Source organism: Bactrocera tryoni, chromosome 4, assembly GCF_016617805.1.
Source record: "Bactrocera tryoni isolate S06 chromosome 4, CSIRO_BtryS06_freeze2, whole genome shotgun sequence".
NCBI classification, from domain to species: domain Eukaryota; kingdom Metazoa; phylum Arthropoda; class Insecta; order Diptera; family Tephritidae; genus Bactrocera; species Bactrocera tryoni.
In genome coordinates this window covers 78,963,726-78,984,661 of record NC_052502.1, presented here as the reverse complement: position 1 = coordinate 78,984,661, position 20,936 = coordinate 78,963,726, and the positions used below count along the sequence as shown (strand labels likewise).

General features: G+C 35.9%; 1 protein-coding gene across 7 annotated transcripts in view; it reads right to left on the bottom strand.

Annotated features, from left to right (window-relative positions):
• Positions 1 to 20,936, bottom strand: part of LOC120776117 (basement membrane-specific heparan sulfate proteoglycan core protein) — a 158,692-nt gene that overhangs the window by 75,933 nt on the left and 61,823 nt on the right. For all 7 annotated transcript variants that reach the window (XM_040106621.1, XM_040106622.1, XM_040106623.1 and 4 more), the window contains exon 8: positions 20,603 to 20,725. In XM_040106621.1, the coding sequence (XP_039962555.1) occupies positions 20,603 to 20,725 (123 nt within the window). The remainder of the gene's footprint in view (positions 1 to 20,602; positions 20,726 to 20,936) is intronic.

Sequence of the window (20,936 nt, the reverse complement as noted above, 5' to 3'; positions counted from 1 at the left end):
ACCAATTAGTTTACAATCGAAAGAGTTAAAAAGATCGAATACTGTAATTTGTTTTCAAGTTTTGTGGCCAACCTATCAATATGCAACCGGGTACACAAAATTTGGGTGCCGGGGCTTAGCCGGAAATGACCTAGCCGACGAACTAGCTCGCGGCAGCGTCCAAGATGGCGGAACCACAACCATGCATTCACACAATTCCGCCTCCTTGTCGCGCTCTACACAGAGCACTGTACGCTCAAGAAGCACTTGTTCAACATGAGCATAGTTTCTTGCGCAAACTGCCGGTTCTGCGATATGGAACAGGAAACCCCAGTAGCAGACTTAAGGCTCTAGGTGCCATCTACGTGGACAGGGATCACATCACCTCAGTAGCGCCCAGCAGGCTACCTAGGTCGCAGTGCAATACTTCGTTATTAACTATCTATCTATCTAACCAACCAATTTCAGTTTTTAGCTTTTTCCAAAAAAAGCACAGCTTTCATATTAGTCACGAATATATGTAAGTGAAAGTTTGCAATTCAAGACAGTGACGCCAAGGATACTATCACGGCAGCTGGTGTTATTGTGTAAATTAATTCGAAAGCTCGCCTAAGCTATAGCTGAAAGCTCTTGCTTGAAGTTAAAAAAAAAATAAATGCATACCATTGAAGGAAAATCACCAAGTTGAAGCTGTTTATAGGAGATTTTAAACTGAAAGCTTTTAATTCTTTCAAAAAGCTAATGTTGCAAGTGAAAGCTGTTCTCAGGTGTTTTCTAAAAAACAAACGCCATTTTCATTTTCCTAACATATATAAGTGCAAGCTTACTTTAACTACAAGTGAAAGCTCTTGCAAATTAAATAAAAGCCATTGATGGAAGATTTATTTATGGACGATTTTACACTGAAAGCTTCTATTGCTCTCAAAAAGCTAATGTTGCAAGGGAAAGCTGATCTCAAATTTTTTCTAAAAAATAAGCGCCATTTTCATGTTCCTAACAAATATAAGTGAAAGCTCACTTTAACTGTAAGTGAAAGCTCTTGAAAATTAAATAAAAGCCATTGATGGAACATTTGAAACTGAAAGCTTTTATTACAAGTTATAAAGTTGTAAAGTGAAAGCTGTTGGCTTACCCGATTATAAGGAAAGAAGCGCATTTGAAATAAATCTCTTTAATACACGATATGGTGCTAAGCTTGACAACCGTTTAGATCAAATTCTATTGTATTGGCGAAAGCTGTTTTTCAATTTATTTATATTTTGATATGAAAAATGTCTTCATAAATATAAATGAACACATTTTCTGACGCGTTTTTGAATTGTACATATTTGTAGCCACTTAATCCTGATATTAGTTTGCGCTTATGTAATGTTTTATGGAGCTTCGAAAGCAAAAGCTTTACATAAACACATAAATCAGCGTGTTAATAGAATCGAGAGCGAAAAAATTGCTTCAAGTAGCCGAGAAATGGGGCTAATTGTTACGTTTCTAGATGTGGCACAATGTTCACTTAGAGTCACACATCGTCCAACGCACACACACACATACATGCATATAAGCAGCACTTTATTAGCCGTATGAGTAAGCTGAGCGCATTGTTGCAGTGTGGCAAGTTTTGTGATTATGAACGCTCCAATTAATTCACACTTGCATCTTAATTTTCACTTCAAGATCACAACAACAACAGCAATGCGCAAACAAAACAGCATACAAAAGTGGACAATATGCTGTTTTGTTTGTGTGTGGCTTGTTGTTATTGGTGGCAAACAAAAGTGGCGCACACAATTAACAGTTAAGTGCCTGTTGCAACAAAAAACGTCAGCATGAAAATGCCTGCTTATGTGTGGCAACAACAACTACAATGCCAGCTGTTTACACTATTACATTGCTGTGGTCGCGCTGGCGGCCATTTGTGCATGGTTGTTGCTGCATTCAAGTGCTGCTTTTAAGGGCAGCCGAACTTCGTTTGTAAACAAAAACTGTGGCACTCCAAAAGCCGTTTGTTGCAATTAAATTACGACAATCGCTTGTTGCTCATATTCTGATTTGCTGCCTACACGTTTGCGCCCTTCAGCAGCGCCTAGCCGCCGTTGGCTGCCAGCAAAAGTAGTTTGAAAAGTCACATGCAGCCGCGCGCTGTGGCACTTTGAGTGCGCGCATAAACAATGGGAAATGGGAAAGAAAGCTGTGCAACGCAATGAGTCGCCGTCGCCGCATAATGCCAGCAAAGCGTGCAACAGCAACAATAATAAACGACAAACTATTGAACTGCAGCAATCAAATCGTTGGTCTGCTGCCTGTTGCGCGCTGTCGCTGTGACATTTAATGCATTTTTTGCTGTTTGCGGCATTCACCACAATCGAACGGTTATTTGCGGTTAATGAGTTCGCCTCAGCTGCAACTGAACTGTGGCGCTGCGGAAGAGTCAGCTCTGACAGAGTTGTCATAAGCATTTGCTGTCTGCTTGAGCAAGCTTGAATGGCAAAAACGCAAACATGGTGAATATGCTAATGAAAAGAGTTTTATGCATTAACATCAAATCTTTTTAATAAAAATTCTCATTATTGTTATATGTGGTATGTGCAACATAAATGCTAAATTGGTTTCATTGCGTCTTTTAAATGAATTTATTGATTCACACGCAAAATATGCATCTTTCACGCTCATTAATCTCACTTAAAGAGTATTTGTGCAACAAATTGATGCGTGTGCATATCGATTTGCAAAAATTGAGTTTCGAATTTTCTATTTATTATTTATTTGTTGTTATTGTGTTTTTATTTTGCGCAAATTATGCAATTGTGTGCTCGCGCCTGGCAACAACCTTGGCATTTTGCGGTCAATTACAATGGTGACATGTTGCAACTATTAATTGCGCGGCATGGTTGTGCGCGTACGTGCAACAAGTGCAACAGGCAGCCAAAGTAATTAATAATCATTAATATCGATGGGTGTTGTTGTTGGTTTTTGCTTTTGTTGTGTTTTTTTTACATACGTGCGAAGCATGCAACAGTTGTGCATGCGGTAATTAAAAACGAAAATATTCTCAATGTTTAATAAATGAAAAATGCACAAAATGAAATTAAATTAAAAGGCGATAAATAAATAAAATGTTGCAAGGTCTATTAAATTAAAAAAATACTAATTGGAAGAGTATAAAAAAGTTTTGAAATAAACAAAAAATAAAACAAACACAGCAACAGTTTAGTTTTGATTTAAGGAAAGAAAAAACTATTACAAAACTTGAAAATTAAAATAGAAAAATTTAAAAATTTTTTTGGGATGAAATAACAAATATTAAGAGAAATTAAAAAATTACAACAATAAATTCATTAAAATCAAAAAAATTTATTAGAAATAAAATATAAAAAAATTTAGAGAAATCGAGAAAAAAATTAATTAAAACTTTTTTAAATTTTAAATTGTTAAAAATTAAGAGGATTAAAAAAATTATAATAATAAATTCATTAAAATTAAAAAAAATAATTCAAATTTATTAGAAATAAAAAATAAAAAAATTAGGAGAAATCGAGAAAAAAAATTAATTAAAAAATAATAATTTGAAATTGTTAGAAATTATGAGAATCAAGAAAGTATAACAATAAATTCATTAAAATAAAAAAAAAATAATTCAAATTTATTAGAAATAAAAAATAAAAAAATTAGGAGAAATCGAGAAAAAAAATTAATTAAAAAATAATAATTTGAAATTGTTAGAAATTATGAGAATCAAGAAAGTATAACAATAAATTCATTAAAATAAAAAAAAAATAATTCAAATTTATTAGAAATAAAATATAAAATTTTAGAGAAATCGAGAGGAAAAATAATTTAAAAAAATTAATTAAAAAAATTATAATTTACAATTGTTAGAAATGAAATATAATGCCAAGAAAAATAAACAAAAACCATAAAAGTAATAAAAAGTGCATATGAAAATAAAAATTAATTTCAATTAAAAGAAAAACTTAATTAAATTCAAAAAGTAATTCAAACTTATTAGAAATAAAATATAAAAAATTACGTCGGTTCAAAAAAATGTTAATAAATATGGGGTAAAACAGTTGTGCATAGAAAATTAAAGCACAAATAACCAGATTTCGAGTAACGTACTGTTGCACAGACTGCTGTAGCCCCACAAATAGCTGCTACAGCGGCACTTGATTGAAATTTATTGCAGCAATCACGTACTTATGTTGCAACAAACACGCCAACAGCAAATGCAGCCGCAACAAATAAAAAATTTGCGCAATTAAAGCGCTTGTATTATTGCAAACGCTGATTGGAGGAGGCATGTTGCAGTTGCAATCACAGTGTCGCGGGAGTTGCTGGCGCCGCATCAATTTTGTTCAAGGTTGATGGCACTTATCAATTGATTTGGACAGATTGGAAACTTAACTACTTAAACAAACATTGAACTAGGCAAAAAGGCGAGCGCGCGCGGGCATATATACTTACCATAAGAAGAGTAACCGCGTGCGGCACTTGTGGGCAGCGCGTCGAACAGCGCCGCTAGCAACAGCGCCAGCAACACCACACGCAGTGGCAAGCGGCGCCGACGTGGACGCGTTGAGTTCAATCTAGTGGGCGCGCACGCAGAGGGCGTGGCCATGCTGTTGCAAGAACCGCTGCTAGTGGGATTCGTGTGGGTGTTTTCGGGGCCGGGCCACCCCATTTTCGACTACTGGCGGTCGCACTGCTTACGTAGCAACGGTGTGCGTGTGGTGTGGCGCTTAACTATGGCAGTTTTAACACGTAGTTGTTGTTGTTTTTGTTGTAGTTTTGGCTATTTTAAACACAATTTTGTGGCACGTTCAAAACGCGAGCGCTAAATGCCACAACATTAATGACAATGGCAGCATATAAATGTGTGTGCGATGCTACAGGCAAAAAAGGGAGAGAGAAAGAACATATAAGGGACGGTGCGCGCGCGAGGTCGGCGTAGGGAGCGTTGCTTGCAAATCGGTGACAGTGTAAATTTATTTTTTGCTCATAATTAATTGCGAGAAAATGCAGAAATTCACGCGGTTGCACTCAAGTTTAGCTTTTAATGTGTTGCATGCTTCATTATCCCGACAGGATGCTGAAGCAAGGACACGCGCTTTTTGGTATTTACTAAAATGTTAATTTCTTTTTCTGGGTTGTCCGGTTTGTGGGCGTGACGGTCATAAAAATGCACAGCGTGCGGTCGGTGTTGCTGATTTTGCTTTGAACACATTTTATGCCACGGATGTAGCAAAATGGTGAGTGGCAATGAATGCGGAATCAGTTGACTGTGTCTTAAGTGCTTGAAGAGGCGAGAAATCGCTGCGAGGACAACGCCGCTGTGCATGCTGTGAGCACATATCACCGGATGTGTTGTTGCCACACATACACATTTGTGGCAAATTCAATGCTTCCGTTACGGGTGTGACCTTTGACTCGTTTCCGCTATCCATTGCTGTCAACGAGTTGGTCAAATTAAGGATACAACGCACACACACACATTCAAGCGAGCACAACACGCACACAGAGACATACAAATATACAAATAAATAAAATTTCCTCTCCCCGAACGCGCCGCACTGTTTTTAATTTGCGCAAAATTTTTATTACGTTGTGGGCGTCTTACCGCAGCAGTCGCCCATCGTGCCATTCAGTCAGTCAGTCATTCACTCAAGCTCTCATTCGCTCTTTTGTTGCATTCAATTGCTCATTTGTTTTACACTACAACAGCAACAACCAGCCAGCTTTTTGCGTCATTTGCGGTTGCAACAGCGAAAACGCGCGTCTCCAGCGTCTCGCAGGTTGCCGCGCATATACAAATGCATATAAAAGTGTGTGTGTGGCAAGTAACGCAGAGTTGTATGTGGCTTGCCCCTTTGAGCATATTAACAACTCTAATGTGTTTTCTGTTGTCATTTGTTGCCTCCTGCTGGCTACTCGTCTGCTTTTCACTCAGCTGCCTGAACCCCCCCTCCCCTTTCGCAAGCGATTCTTTCACTTTTCCCATTATGCTATTATTGTTGTTGTGCTGAGTGCTCGTCAGCCGTTTTATTGCGACATTTGCAACACTCATTTACATGACAATATTTTTTAAAGATCGCGAACGGCATTCGGTGCCGCGACCATAATCACAACAACAACAATAATAATGCAGAGCAAACATACAGGCGCGTGCACATTGTTGTGATTTTCATATTCAGATGCAAATTTCGCAGAGAAAAAAAATTATGCCGAAGGCGCGACGCACTTGTGGGAATGTTCTGATTTCGCTTATTTTTTAGTTGTTGTTTTTGCTGTTTTTCGCCGTTTCTTTTGATGTGCATGATAACTCGAGCACAAGTCAAAAGCACATAATTATCGGAAAATTGAAAGTGAAAAGAAAGGCTAAATGAGCGGAATAAGAAGACACAGCACAATTATGAGCTGGTGGCCCTACTTTCAAATAAAAATTGAATTTTCTTAATTTTATATTTCAAAACTGAAATTAATTTATTTATAGAAAGACTCAAAATAATTAATTAATTTTCAAATTAAACCAAACTAATAATATTTAAATTAATTAATTTGTGAAAAACCTCAATATTATTAATTAATAAAATTAATTTAATTAATATTCAATTAATTTAAATAATATCAAAAAGTAAATTAATTCGTCGAATCAAATTTTCAAATTAAACAATATTAAATTATTTGAAATAAATGCTTCAGAATTATTAATTATTGAAATTAGGTCAAATAATGATCCAAAATTATTAATTAAAAAAATTTATTTAATTAATATTCAAATTAAACAAATTTAAAAAAATTAATTAATTTATCAAATGTTCAAAACATTAATTAATAAATGTCAGTTAATTAAAGTTCAAACAAAAAATTCGAAAATTTAAATTAAATTATTTATCGAATGACTTTAATTAAATTAATTTAATTAAAATATTTTTTTGCAAACTGTTAAAAATGTTTGAATATTATTAAATTTTCTGGAAATTCCCAAGAATTAGACCCCCACACCTAACTCCCAAAAAGTTCGACTAATGTTATTTGTAAAAAACTCCACCACTGTGTTTTGTACCTCAAAGTTGCAACAGTGAACGCAGCGCTTTGTGCTTGCAACTTGTACTGGTTAAGCTAACGGTATTTGCTTCAATAGCGTTTTATAACGCTTAACTGTGCTTTAGGCTAGCTTTAGTGGCGCGTCATTAATTTTAATGAATAACTTGTTAGCATTAACAGACGATAAGTGAATGAAAATAAGAAATCAAGTAAAAAATCTAGTCAACCCAGCAGGCAGCAACCTACAAAAGCAATAAAAAGCGCCAGCAGTTGCAACATGCTCATTAAGATGCATGCAACAGCAAAGTGTTTACAAGGAATTACAGAAAACTGTGCGCCGCGCCTAAAAGCACACTTCCCCAAATACAGACAAGTCAAAAAATTCTAAAGAACTGAGCCTCAGTGCGTGTGTGTGTGTTAAAAAATGTGTTTTTCCTTTCAATATTCAAAAGCCGCCTTGCAACACGCGCATTTCGCTATTGGCGCAACTAAATTATGCGTAAGTTGTAGCAAACACTCAGCAGCAGTTGGGGCTCAGCTGGCCCCTAACATGCGGCGTACATGTGTATGTGTGTGCGGTGAATAATGCATTACTTTGTAGCAGTTTGTGGCATTTTTCTCATTTTGATTTCTAAAGAGTAATTGGAATTTTAGTTTCAATTAAAAATGCAGGCATTTTGCCAGCTACAAACGACTACAAGTACAACAACAACGCACACGCCGACCAGCCGGTAAAACGACTGTTTTTTGTTTTATTTTATGTTAAATAGCGGTAAAAAAAAAAACGAAATAAGAATAAAGGCAATTTGAAAACTGCGACATGTAGCGATTGCTTTTTTTTTGCAGAAGCGCATCAATAGCTGTCAAAGCAGTTGAGTTCGCTTAGTGCAAAAAAGGCTCTGAGTCAGAAGTTTACAAAACGATCAGTGAGGTTATATTGAAAGCATTCTAATGAGTGTTGATTGTGGTATGAAGCGAAAACGCGAGACTTCGGCAAAAATATTAGGTCAACACATGCTCAATGTAGTGGCAATAAAGCAACAACAGTTTTGCCGTATGACTGTAGTAATCTGTCACATATGGGCTTTATCAGAACTTTTTTAGATCGAACTAGACTTAGAGTATGTCATAAATAAGAAAGCTTAATTACAAATATAAGGTTCTCCTTGTGTTGTAAAGTTAGGCCGTTTTGGATATATCAACTATACCTTCCCTATTTTCCACAATTTCTTTAAAATTAATTTAACTAACATTCGAATGAAACAAAAGTAAAAGTTATAAAATCAAAATTAATTATAAATTAATTAATTATAAAAGGAGTCAAAATTTATAATAGTTAAAACTATTGTAATTTGCATTCAGTTAAAAAAATTAAAAATTAATTAATTTATCAAGTGACTAAAAATTATAAATTAATTTAATTAATTTAATTATCATTCAAATATTTTTTTATTTATTTTAAATTTATTTATTTATCGAATAACTCAAAATGTTTAAAAATTAAAATTAATTTCATAAATATTAAAATAAAAAAAAGTTTAAATAACTTTTTATTAATTATTTATTATTAATTAATAAAATTAATTTAACCTTTTTAAGTTTAGTTTTGTGATAATTAAAATTAATTTAACTAATATTAACATAAAAAAAAATTAAATTAATTTGTTTATCGAATGACTCAAATAGTTTCGTAATTAAAATTAAGTTAATTAAAATTAATTTCAGTACTATTCAAATTTTAAAAATTGTAAATCATTTATTTATCGAACGACTAAAAATTATTAATTAATAAAATTAATTTAGTTGTTTTAGTTTAATTTTGCGATAACTTAAATTAATTTAACTATTATTAAAATTAAACAGAATTTAAAAAATGTGTATAATTTATTTATCGAATGACTCAAAATTCTAAAAATTTCAAATATATTATATATGGGATGACTAAATTTTAATAATTAATAAAATTAATTTAATTAATAGTCAAATAAAGTTTAACTAAATTCATTTACCGAATGACTAACACTTATCAGTTATTAAAATTAATTTCATTAATAACCAAATTCAACAAATTTCAAAAATTTAGTTGAAATTAATTAAAATTTATTTATTTGAAAACTTCTTAATTTTATCATATAATAACACATTTTTTGACAATTTTCACGAATTATACGCCTACACGTGTCTCACAACAAGTTCGACTCATATGACTAGCAAAGGAATCCTTCAACGCTCCGAGTACCTCGAAGTTAGATCAGTACGTTTGTATCACTTGCTTCAGATTTTACAACTCCTGAAGCGTATAATTGCCGTAGTTTTAAGAACATTGCAATTTTGAATGCTTAAGTGGCAGCACTTGGCCGCCAGAAATGCTGACACATGCTGCCGTTTGCCATTTGTATTTGCTTCGACTTTGCCAAAAATTTTCGCATTCGCCAACATATATTTCTTTGTTGAATATTATGCAATAACGGTATTTATTATTAGCGCTCAGCATATGATGTCATATACTTGGCAGCAATTATCGGCGTTGAAAGTAAAAGGCAATGAAATTTGGTCAAGAGCGTTGCTAATTGCAAGAAAATATATGTATTGGTGGAAAATTTAATTTCGAAAATATTTTCCAACTAATTTTATATGATTAATTGTAAGTAAAATATTGCATGTGCGTTGGAAACGAGATTTTTTAGACTTGAAATGCATAGCATGCGCCTGCCGCTCATGTCTGGGCCACAATTCGGTAGCTAGTTAGGCTTGTGTGTGCTTCTGCCTGCGCTTTTGTAGAAAAAATCGCTTGCTTTGTCAAGTTCAAGTGCATTTGTGGCATAAATTTAAATAAATAAATTACAACTCAATTAAATTCGCCATACCGGTGGCTTGCCGCACCACTGCTGGCGAAATAACAGCGCTGGCTGTCTATGTATTTGCATATGTAAGTACATAGAAAGCGAATACCCACAGAAATATGTGGCTGCATAAGCAGATTTTTACCCGCAATTTAATGCAGAGCCGTGTGCAGGTGTGCGTGTGCGCTTGTGCACTGCCGAAAACAGCGCAGTAGTCATTTTACAGCGCTTACGTAGCCCATCCGCTCGCCAAGCCGCCTGTGTGCATATGTGCACCGCATAGAACATGTGATCGGATCGAGCAGCCAAAGCAGGTATTTCGGTTTATGGGTGCACCTGTGGCGGTGCATGGTTTCGCAGCCGGCCGGCGATGCAACACCCACACCCCATACTGGCAGTGCGCACTCGAGCGAACGCTGGCCGTTTTATTGAGTGTTGGATGACGTTACCCTTGTAAAATTCGGGCTTTATTGCAGTATTTGCTTTAATTATCTCAGTGTTGTTATTGTTTTTGTTTAGAAGAGATTTTGCAAAGCAAGTGAATAACGCATAGAAGCATATACATATGTATGTTTGTATGTTTTTCTGATTGTTTTGTAAAGAGCGCGCAACTTTGCTAAATTCGGCGGAGAGAAAAAATGTGGAAGCCGGTAAAATTTCGGTATTTTTTCAAAACCTTTCCAGCGCTGAGTTCTCATAATTTCACTGACTTTTTCCTCATTTTACAACGCGACTTTTGGGCTCACCATACACGCTAAGGGCTCGGCAACTCCAATTTCAGCGCGCTGCTTCGTTGAAAAGTATTAGCCGAGTGACAACAGCTGTACCCAAGAAGTGCTGCAGTCAGCAGTTAATGACAGTCTAAAGGAAACTGAAGCATACAAAATGAGGAAGAGCGTGAGAGAATAAATATGCAACACTTGGGTGTAAATAAAATGCAGAAAAACACAAGCGCATCACCAGACAGAGTCGGCCCGGATTTCTATACAGCCAAGTAATGTCAAACTGACAGCCTTCCTACAAATTACTACAGGAATTTCAGGAATATTTTCTGCCGCTACAAGAACAACAACAACAGACTCTTAGGCGCTGAAATTCTACTACAAAATTGCTTGGTTGGCATTTCTGTCATTATGCCACGCCCACGATATGCTAATACATGTTGGTTAAATATTTCTCACGAGTGGTAAAAAATCGCCAAAGAATTGACGAAATTTGCGCGAATTATTGCCGATAATCGGCAGCAAATTGCGGCATTTTTCGTGCAACATATGCAAATGCTTGTTGAAAGTTCGCTGAAATTGTGACAAACAAGCGGCATTTAATCATGTTTGCTGGTGTGTGTGTGAGTGAAGACGACTCAATTAGCTGCTGCCGCGTGCAAACAAGCAGGCATTATTGCGGCACGATCGTTGATTTCGTCATGCAACAACTGCAATAACCAAACACAAGGAGTAGGAAAAGTGGGTGCAGCAGCGTCAAATCGCGCTTGTTCGCCTTCTTGCCACATCGTTTAATGTGCTTTGACAGTCGCGTAGTTTGCCTGCCACATTTACATTGCATTACGTTGTTGCATGCCGTCACTTAATAGCAAGCGCTACATACATGCGCGCTATAAGTGGACACACACACACACAAGCACAGTGTCAAGATCACTTTGTTGCCCCATTCGATATTTTTGGCTGCTCAGCATGAATTTTTATCGCTTTTGGCAGCATATTACAGCGCTTGCAACAAATGGCTGGCGTTGCTGTCACCAGCGCACTGCCGCATGATCGTGTACGCGGCGGCGGCGTTATTTATTGTGTAGCGTGCAACAATGTGCGGCGCTCACTTGCCTATGTTTGGTGTCTAATTTTATATGTTTTGAAGCAAATTTCCAGCTACCAAATTTGTTTTCCCTCCGTCATTTTCAAATGATCTTTCTTTTTCGGCGCTTTTTGGTAATTTTGCTGCAGGGGCGGCGCAAGTGTAGGTGCAACACGTTTGTTGCTGGCTCGTAGGCGGTTAAGGGGCGGCATAATTCGATTGCTTACCGACAGTGATTAATAGTATTTGATTAATGACGAGGTAAATGGGTGATTAACCAGCGCTGTTGTTGGAAAAATAGTTTTGCTGGCGGAGTATTTTAAATTTATTGGAAAAGGCAGCGAAATAAGTTTTGGAAATGAAAAAAATTTTTTGGAATTTCGAAAACACCTGCATTTCTTTACCCATTTGAGCCGAAAAATTAGTTTCTGGACACGTTTCAATGGCTGTGTATTCCTCTAACGGTTGTGCTACCATATAAAAATCTAAATTCTTTTAAGAATATTAATGATAATTCGAGAGGAGATCATGAAACTAATTCCACTGCAGTAATTAGACGAAAATGTTTTTAAATAATTATGGAGAAAATTTTTCAAAAAATAATTGATAATAAATATGTTTCTAATATTCAAATACATCCACAGTTATATTGATTTTTGGAAAAAGTAAGTGAAATATTAATAATAAATATTAAATAAATTATTAATAAATTTTAAATATTAAAGAATTAAATTAAAAAGAAAACCAAAAGCTTTTCTCTACAGTTTCGCGGATTTTTTTGTTTCTTCAACTAATAAAAAAAAAAAAAAACAACGTTAACTGCGGCTGCTATAAAGCGCTTCACAAATAACGAAGAATCCAAAAAGAACTTGATTTTCTTCGTTCAGTTTTTATGACAGCTATATGATAAAGTTGTCCGATCTAGAAAATTTCTTCAGATATTATAGCGTTATTTTAAGGAAAAATCTATACCAAATTTTGAGAACATATCTCGTCAAATGAGCGCATTTTCTTGACGTGATGCCGATCGTTCGGTTTGTATGACAACTATGTATATGTTATAGTGATTCGACTTGACCATTTTCTTTGGAAAGAGAGAGCAGAGCAAAATTTCGTGACAATATCTTGAACGAACACCCTCTAGGTGAGAAAAAGATTGGTCCAAAAATCGATATCTCATAAACTCAGGGACAAGATAGACGGACCGACGAACAGACGGACAACATAGCTAAATCGATTCAGCTCGCCACTTTGATAATTTATATGTATACTAGAGCTTTCACTGTATTTTTTATTTATGAGTGGTTTTTACTATCCTATTTTCAAAGTTGGTTCGAACTGGTCGTGGTGTGCTAAATTTTGTTCAAATCGGTTCAGTAATTTAGGAGTCCATCGCGGATAAACAACGTGACACGTAATTTTTATATATATAGATATATACTTTCTGACTTTCTGACGTTTGCTTTTGGGTGTTACAAACTCTGTTGAGGGTATAAGAAAAAATAGAAAATTTGTAGAATCTTATTTTTGATACAAAGAAATTAATTACATCTATAATTAACCGGACGATAAGTTTTGAAAATGCAAATGTTCAGAAATTTGATCGTCATTAGGAATTGCTAATTTCAAAAGACATGCATAACATGGCACAGGAACAGAAATTCAGTCACAAATTACATTTTCTTGGCAATAAATCAAGTAATGGTTGCACTTCATAAATTTTCCAAAATATTTGGTGCATACAAATTCAGTGCAACGCATGGCAGCCATATTTTGTACGTTTTGGCTTCTGATATATGTAAATACCTGGTTCGTATTGCGAGAGGCAACGGCGAATAAAGTCTACATAAAAAAAACACAACAAAACTATATAAAAGTGCCAGCCAAAGAGCCGTGGTGTGGAGAAAATTTGAAAACAAATTATGGAACACCGAAAATAAAACAATGTCAGCGCGCTATATGTATGTGCCACAAATGAAATGGGGGAGGGCGTCACAGCTGCAGCGCCTTATTTATGCAACGCAAATAAACCTAATTCTTGCTCGCACACACACATACCCACATACCATACAAGTAAAAATGGAAATCGTTTTCTTTGAATGAAATAAAAGTGCTTGCAACACGTTGTGCTTTACGAGCAAGTGTGCATTCGAACGCCACAAACTCTTCAGCGCATCACTGTCATTTGCGCATTCGATTTTGATTAGGTGTTCGATTGGTGTTCAGCGTTCATTTGTGGCGCAATAAATTCGGTTTTGTGGCACCCTTTTTACGGCTGCACTATTAGCGCACACAGTTGAAGTTGCCACTTTATGATTTTAGCGTCAAAGTGCTAAACTGTGAAGTGATCGCGCCGTTGATGGACCGATGGTAGCTTAGCTGAGTTCATTTACAACAATTTCGCTGCGAGAATACACTTGTGCGTGTGTGTTGGTGTGGCAATTGGAATTGCTCAAAAATGTTTCCTAAAATGTGGCAAATGTGTTTGGTTTTCAACTCCTCAATAATGCACGGATTAATAGCTGAATTTGTAGCTTTTAGGTGGAGACAGTGAAGTAAAATATATCATTGAGACAAATGATTGCCTTCGATATGTTTCTGAAGATGTAGAAGAGTATTTATGAGCGAAGCATGTTAAGCTTATTCGAAATTCCAGGTACTCAAATTAATGGTCAGAATTCCAACATCAATCGAAGGACAGTGAAACTGACACGAAATTTTACGCTCATATAAGAGACAGAACTTACGTTTAAATAATGCGGGAGTTCTGCAACATTTTGATAGGCATATTACTTAAAAATCCAAAATTGAATTTTAGAAATATAAGCCTTTAACTTTATAAACAAAAAATATTGCACAATAAAAATTAAAAGCGAAAAAAATTGGCAAGAGAAAATCTAAAATTGAATTTTAATAAATTTAAAAATAAAACTTTTGATTTCTAAAAAAACATATTGAAGCATAATTTGCACAATAAAAATTGAAAGCGAAAGAAATGTCTATGAAAAAATTCATTTAATAAGTTTGAAAAGCTTTTAACTTCATAAAAAAAATATTGCACAATAAAAATTGAAACCCGAAAAAATATGAAAGAAAAAATTCAAAATTGAATTTTAATAAATTTGAAAGCTTTTAACTTCATAAAAAAATTATTGAAGCATAGTTTGCACAATAAAAATTGAAAGCGAAAAAAAATTTCCAAGAGAAAATCCAAAATTTAGTTTTAATAAATTTGAAAAGCTTTTAAATTTATAAAAAAAAATATTGAAGCATAGTTTGCACAATAAAAATTGAGAGAGAAAAAAACTTACAAGGAAAAATCCAAAATTTAATTTTAATAAATTTGAAAACAAGCTTTTAACTTCATAAAAAAATATTGAAGCATACAGTTTGAGCAATAATTTGAGCTAAAATTATTTTAAATATATAAATTTAATCTTTAAAATTTCAAAGCAATTTTGAAGTAAAAAATTATGATAACCTCAGCTTTGGATTTGATTCTAAAGCAGAAAGCAAACTATTAATATTTAAATAATGTTTTTTAGCAAAGACATGTTTCGAAACTATTATGACCGTTGAAAAATATATTTTTTTTAAGATATAGAAGGTCTTTGAGGGGTATTCTGGTCTAGGATTAAAAAAAAGTAATTTTTTAGGCTTTTTATAATTTGAAAGCTTAACTATTCAAGAATTTGTTTACAAGAGGATTTTTCAAAATTCAAATAATTTTTGCAACACTTTCAAAATTGCTTGAAATTCAAGCCTCTAGAGTAGCTTTCTTTGTAACAGCCAGCTAAAAGCACTAATTTTACAATCTAATTATTTTTATAAACCTCAAACAAGAAGATATTCACACATACATTTTTGAAAATAAAATAGTGTTAAAAATTCAGCCGTAAAATCTAAATGGTGCCACAGATAGTCCAAATCGCAGAGGATATTGAAATTAATATTGTTCACAGCACACAAATTAGCAAAAGGACTTCAAATTGAGGTTGATTTACAAATTACCGGCATTTAAGTCAACTGCCCGCCCATATACTGCCACGCCTCCATGCATAAATTATTTAAATTGTATTTTATTTTTAAACTGTCGCTCCTGCCACATACACACACACACTCTTTCGTCTGTATATATGTATAATGAAGCACACAAGCTCTTGCAACCGTTGCACATGTCCATTTGCAACACTTGAGTGCAACAGCGCTGTCACGGCAGCAAGAGACGTTAAATTCAAATTCGCATTTTCTCGCATTGGAGGACAATGCAACGGTTTCATTTATTATTTCTCATGGCGTTGCAAGCAATTTGATTGAGTAAAAGTGCTTTTAATGTTCTCCAGGGCAATCACAAAAGACGTTTCATTCGCTTCCAAGTCCTTTGCTGCGGTCCAGCAGCGATTCGCCTGTCATTTAGTGAGTGCCACTGAAAAACGTTTTGAATTGTTTTCGCATTATCTGCCAAATGAATTTGTTTTTTCGCCCGCATCCTTTGAATTGCTTTGAAAATTAAATATAAGAGAACACTACCGTTGCACACCATCGGTTATTTCCGTTAACTGCGCTTGTAAACTTTTTTTATTTTTTCTATTTCGTTAATGTTTCTGGTTGATTTTTTGAAACACCCGCGTCAACCACTCTATAGAGTTTGCTTTGCCTTTATAGTCAAAGTAGTCAGAATAGCCGACACCAAGTGTTTTCAGCGCACAAAGCTTTCGCACGAGCTCACGTCTGCAGTTGGACTGAAGCATTTGAAATTTCCACTTCGCTACGAGGCGTTCGTGTTGAGCCGGAAAAGCCAACGCTGTGCAACGACTGCGTTGCCAGCGCCCACCGCGCAGTAAGCCGAGCAAAATCGTGGCACACACGGCACCACATGCGGCAATGAAACGAGCAGCGACGCGTCACACTAGAGCGCGCCGACAACGGCCCAATCACTCGTGTTGAGCCGAAGCGCACTAGTGTTGACAGCCGAGGCCAGTGCTGTACAAATGTTTGGCAGCCGCGTGCGCGCTGTTGGTTGCTAGCTGCGGTGCATGTAGCGCTGACCTTTACAGCGACTTAACAGCCGCGACAACAGCGCTGTTAAGCTGCTGCGCCTGCCACGGCGGAAGTGCTTGCAGTGTTGCCGGCTGAAGGCCGAGCGCCAACTGCGCGCCGACTACGACGCGGTGTAAACAAAACAAACGCCATTTGGCGCAAAGTCGCCAGCACGTGCTGCATGCCACACAGGTGAACAGCGGTGCGTATGGCGAGCAATTTGTGCGCGCAAAACAACTGTTGCATGAACGTCAGAACGTTGGCAAGGCATATGCGTAGCAAGAAGAAAATACTTGCAACAGTGCAATTGCTGCCGCTGAACAACTCTGCGGTGGCAGCTTGTAATAACACACAAATTTATTGCGCGTAAATCGCGCGGATTCCGAGCATGAAATGCATTAAGTGCAAGCATAGCGCCAAATGAGCGCCCAGTGTTGGAAAACGAAGAAATTGTGTGCTTTTTAATTTCCCACTTTAATGCCAAAAGAAGGCAACAACTAATGCAAACAACTAAAGCACGCAAAATCAATTAGAATTCGCCATAATGCAGTAATAAATTTGCATTTATTGTTGCAAGTGGCAAGTACTTTTTTCCACTTCATAGAATTTCGTGCAATGAGAATTTTGTTTTCACTTCACTTCGCTTAAAAAAGCGAGAGCTGGAATTTCGCAAATATATCCATTTCGGATTTGTGTACTTGCCACAAAATTTATTACATGTGTTGCACATTTACATTCCCCGCGCAAATGTGTGCTTTTTGTAAACACACACATTCTCAACTCCAGCAACGAATATGTGTATGTGTGCGCCTTGTGTGTGTCAATTTGTCCGCTGGGAGTGTTTGGCTTTTGCTCGCAAAAAGGCGGCAAGATGATTTCGTGTTTAGCGAAAGTGAAAATTTGTTGTCTAAAATTGTGCTACAACGAAAATCTAATCAAAACAAAATGCTTTAGTGCAATAAAGTTGTAAAGCAGAGTTGTTAGCAAAATATAGAGTTGAAAAGCGCTAACAAAATCACAAAAAAGTGACATACTGCAGCATAGAACTAAATGGTTTTCGTTGAAGGTAAAGATATGAGCGTAAATGTTAATAAAAACCTCAAACCAACCATCTTAATTCAGATGCCGAGTAGTCGGGGTAACGTCAAGCGGTATGGGAATACTCGTAAGCGCACACCCATTAATTGCTAAGAAGCTAATGGAAAGGCGACGCTTAAGTTTGGTTTTTTTTTATCACAATTGAATCTTCTTTTCATTAAATTGGGTGTCCAAAGACCACATGTCTCTATAATACATGTCTCGATCACACATAGCAACCTTATACAACAGAAAAAACCGAAGCTATAATACCCTTCACAAATAAAAAAAGGATTCCTTACAAGAACTTTGATCGGCCAGTTCGCATGGCAACAACATGTTATAATAGACTCGATCTGAACAATTTCTTCGGAGATTGCACCGTTGACCTAAACAATAACCCATAACAAATTTCTTGAACATATCTCGTCAAAAAGAACAGCTTTTCATACAACAACGTATCCTATAGTGATCCGCTCTGTACAATTTTTCGGAGATTGTACCATTTCCCTAGGAAATAATACACCCAATCCCTAATTTCTTTACGATATCTCGTCTAATAAAAAAACGTCCAAGCATATTGGTTGCAAGGCAGCTATAGAGGTAGCATTCACATATGTATGTATACTGAGTTTTTCCGGAAAGTAATAGGACTGAGTCGATTAAAAAAATGTATTAAACCAATCGTAATAATTCTTTAAAAACTTTAATGCTAAGCTCCTTTTGCTTCGATGCAGCGTTGCCAGCGCGATTTTCAAGCATTAAAGGCGTTAAGGAAGACAGGAACAAATTCAGGGTGGACGATGCCTTTGATGTCAAAATAGACAGTGAGCATCGTTTTCACTTTGGATTTGGTCATTCTTCTTTTTTGGGCGAGGATACGCCCTTTCTTTGTCTCGGGATCATAATGACTCGTCACCTGTGATTACGTTATTCAAAAATCGGGGAATATAATCGCGTACCTCTGGTCTAACCACTGCTGCATTTTCGGATTGCACCACTCACAGAAATACGTCCCGCGAAAATGTTTGTCCTGCCTTTCCAGGCGCTCGAAAACAAATTTAATACATGGTGTTCAGATTTTAAAAAGAGTCGGTACCGAGCAGATTAGTCTTTCGCTTTCCCTGAATGAAATGAAAGCAGTCCGTACTCCGAACTCTGAGCTTCTGACAAGGTTAACTCTAGAGCAAGGTAATGAAGACGTCGATGCTGCTGGCAACATCAGATTTTTTGGTGACGTCACTTTAGCGTACGTTAGTTTAGTTTCAAGCATGCCATGGAATGTTTATTTTAAGCATAAAACTATGTGCTTCGAAGCTGTGGCATGTTGCATGCAGTATTTAAGTCCTGTCCCACATCCAGTAGTTGGGAAAAAAGACAACTTTTAATCAACTCACGCTTTTGCTTAGTACTTTCAGCAACTTTTTTGACATTCTCGCTTTCGCAGCTAGATAAATCTGGAAAAAAGTTTACAAATCCACCCACAGATCCAGCAACGCTCGCCCGCAACAAATGAAAGTGAGTGTCAGCAAACAAGAGCACTCAATATAGAAGCCAAGTGGAAAACAACAACGCTCAATACAACACACTGCTGACAACACGCCCACACACATGAGATGCAAATACCACGGCTAGCGCTTAATCCTGCCCACTGAGTGTGATTGCGACACCAAGCCGGGTAGCAGGGTCCAGGGTGCCGCTGGAAGCTCAGTGTGAAGTGCGTAATTTTAAACTGCTACAAATTGTTTTTACCGTCACAAAACGCTGCACATTCGTTGCCACTTTTTACAGTAGTGTACATATTTTACCAGTTGTTGTGCTTGCAACTGTGTGCACTTATTTATGATTTGGTGTTACACTTTTTCCACTGCAACGATTTATTTGCACTTTTTCAGCAATTAATTTTCATGGAAATCTGCTTGTTTTGCTTGCTGCACTCGGTTTGTGTTTGGAAATTTTAAAAATAGGTTTTCGGAGTGTATCGTACTGTAATAATATAACGGTTTGTTTAACGAATTGTGTAATTTATTGATTATTATACAAAAAGCATGTGTGTTTTGGCACATATTGGACATATGTACTATATTTTGGCACGAACAGCAGCTCGTTTTCAATTCGTTAGAAGTATTTTGGGTAAGTGCAAAGTCCTCAAATGTCAAACGAATTTTGAGAAACACTTTTGTGTATCGAAATAGCTAGTACCGTGAGTCACTTAAGTAAAGTGAGCGGGTAAAATCTCAAAAATTATAAATGTTAAAAAAAATTGATTTTTTGATTGAAATTTTTTTTTAAGTCGAAATTTCCTGCTTCGACCTCATGAGTAATCAACATATTTACTTAATTTAAGGTTTTCTCCTGTATATTCCAAATTTCGTGAAAGAGACACATTTTTATACGAGATAAAAATAAAAACCCAAAAGCTTCAATATTTGAAATTTTCACATAAATTTTGAGGTTATGTGAGAAACATGTGTATACAACGGTTTTAGATTTTTTATTGTCATACAACTTTTTTCTGTAAGACTCGTAGGTTTAGTGGAAATTAAGTTAAGCCGTTTTTAAAGCTTAAAAATTCAGACACGCCCCTTCCTTTTCCTTTTCTCAAAAAGCGCAAAACTGTTTAGCTTTTTTAAGCTCTAGATCCTAGCATTTTAATATAAAACAACCACTTCAAGATGTTTGCTTAAGTTTGGACTAAAAAAACAAATAAGCGCGTATTTTAACAATTACCAGATAATTAAAGATATTAAAATTATTACTTAAAATAAAAATTACTTAAAACATAAGCCTACGAGCTAAAATGTGTCGCCACTTACCTTCTGGTTTAGTATCAGGGCAGTCCCGCTCGTCGGTGCCGTCAAGGCACTCCACTCTACCGTTGCAGAAATACTCCAGCGGTAAACAGCGACCGTCACATTTGAACTCGGAGTCGGAGCACACTGCAAGCATTCGGTAAAGTAACGATTAGAATACGAATTTCGCCAATAAAAGGCATAGTTAATAGGTTCATTCACGATGTTATACGAGCACGACTTGTTCAATTCAACTGAGATGGAAATATACAACTGAGTGAACAATTTTGGTGAGAAAAAATTAACTAAAATACTTGCAAATATTTACAGTAAAAAATTAATAGATAATTCATTCAAA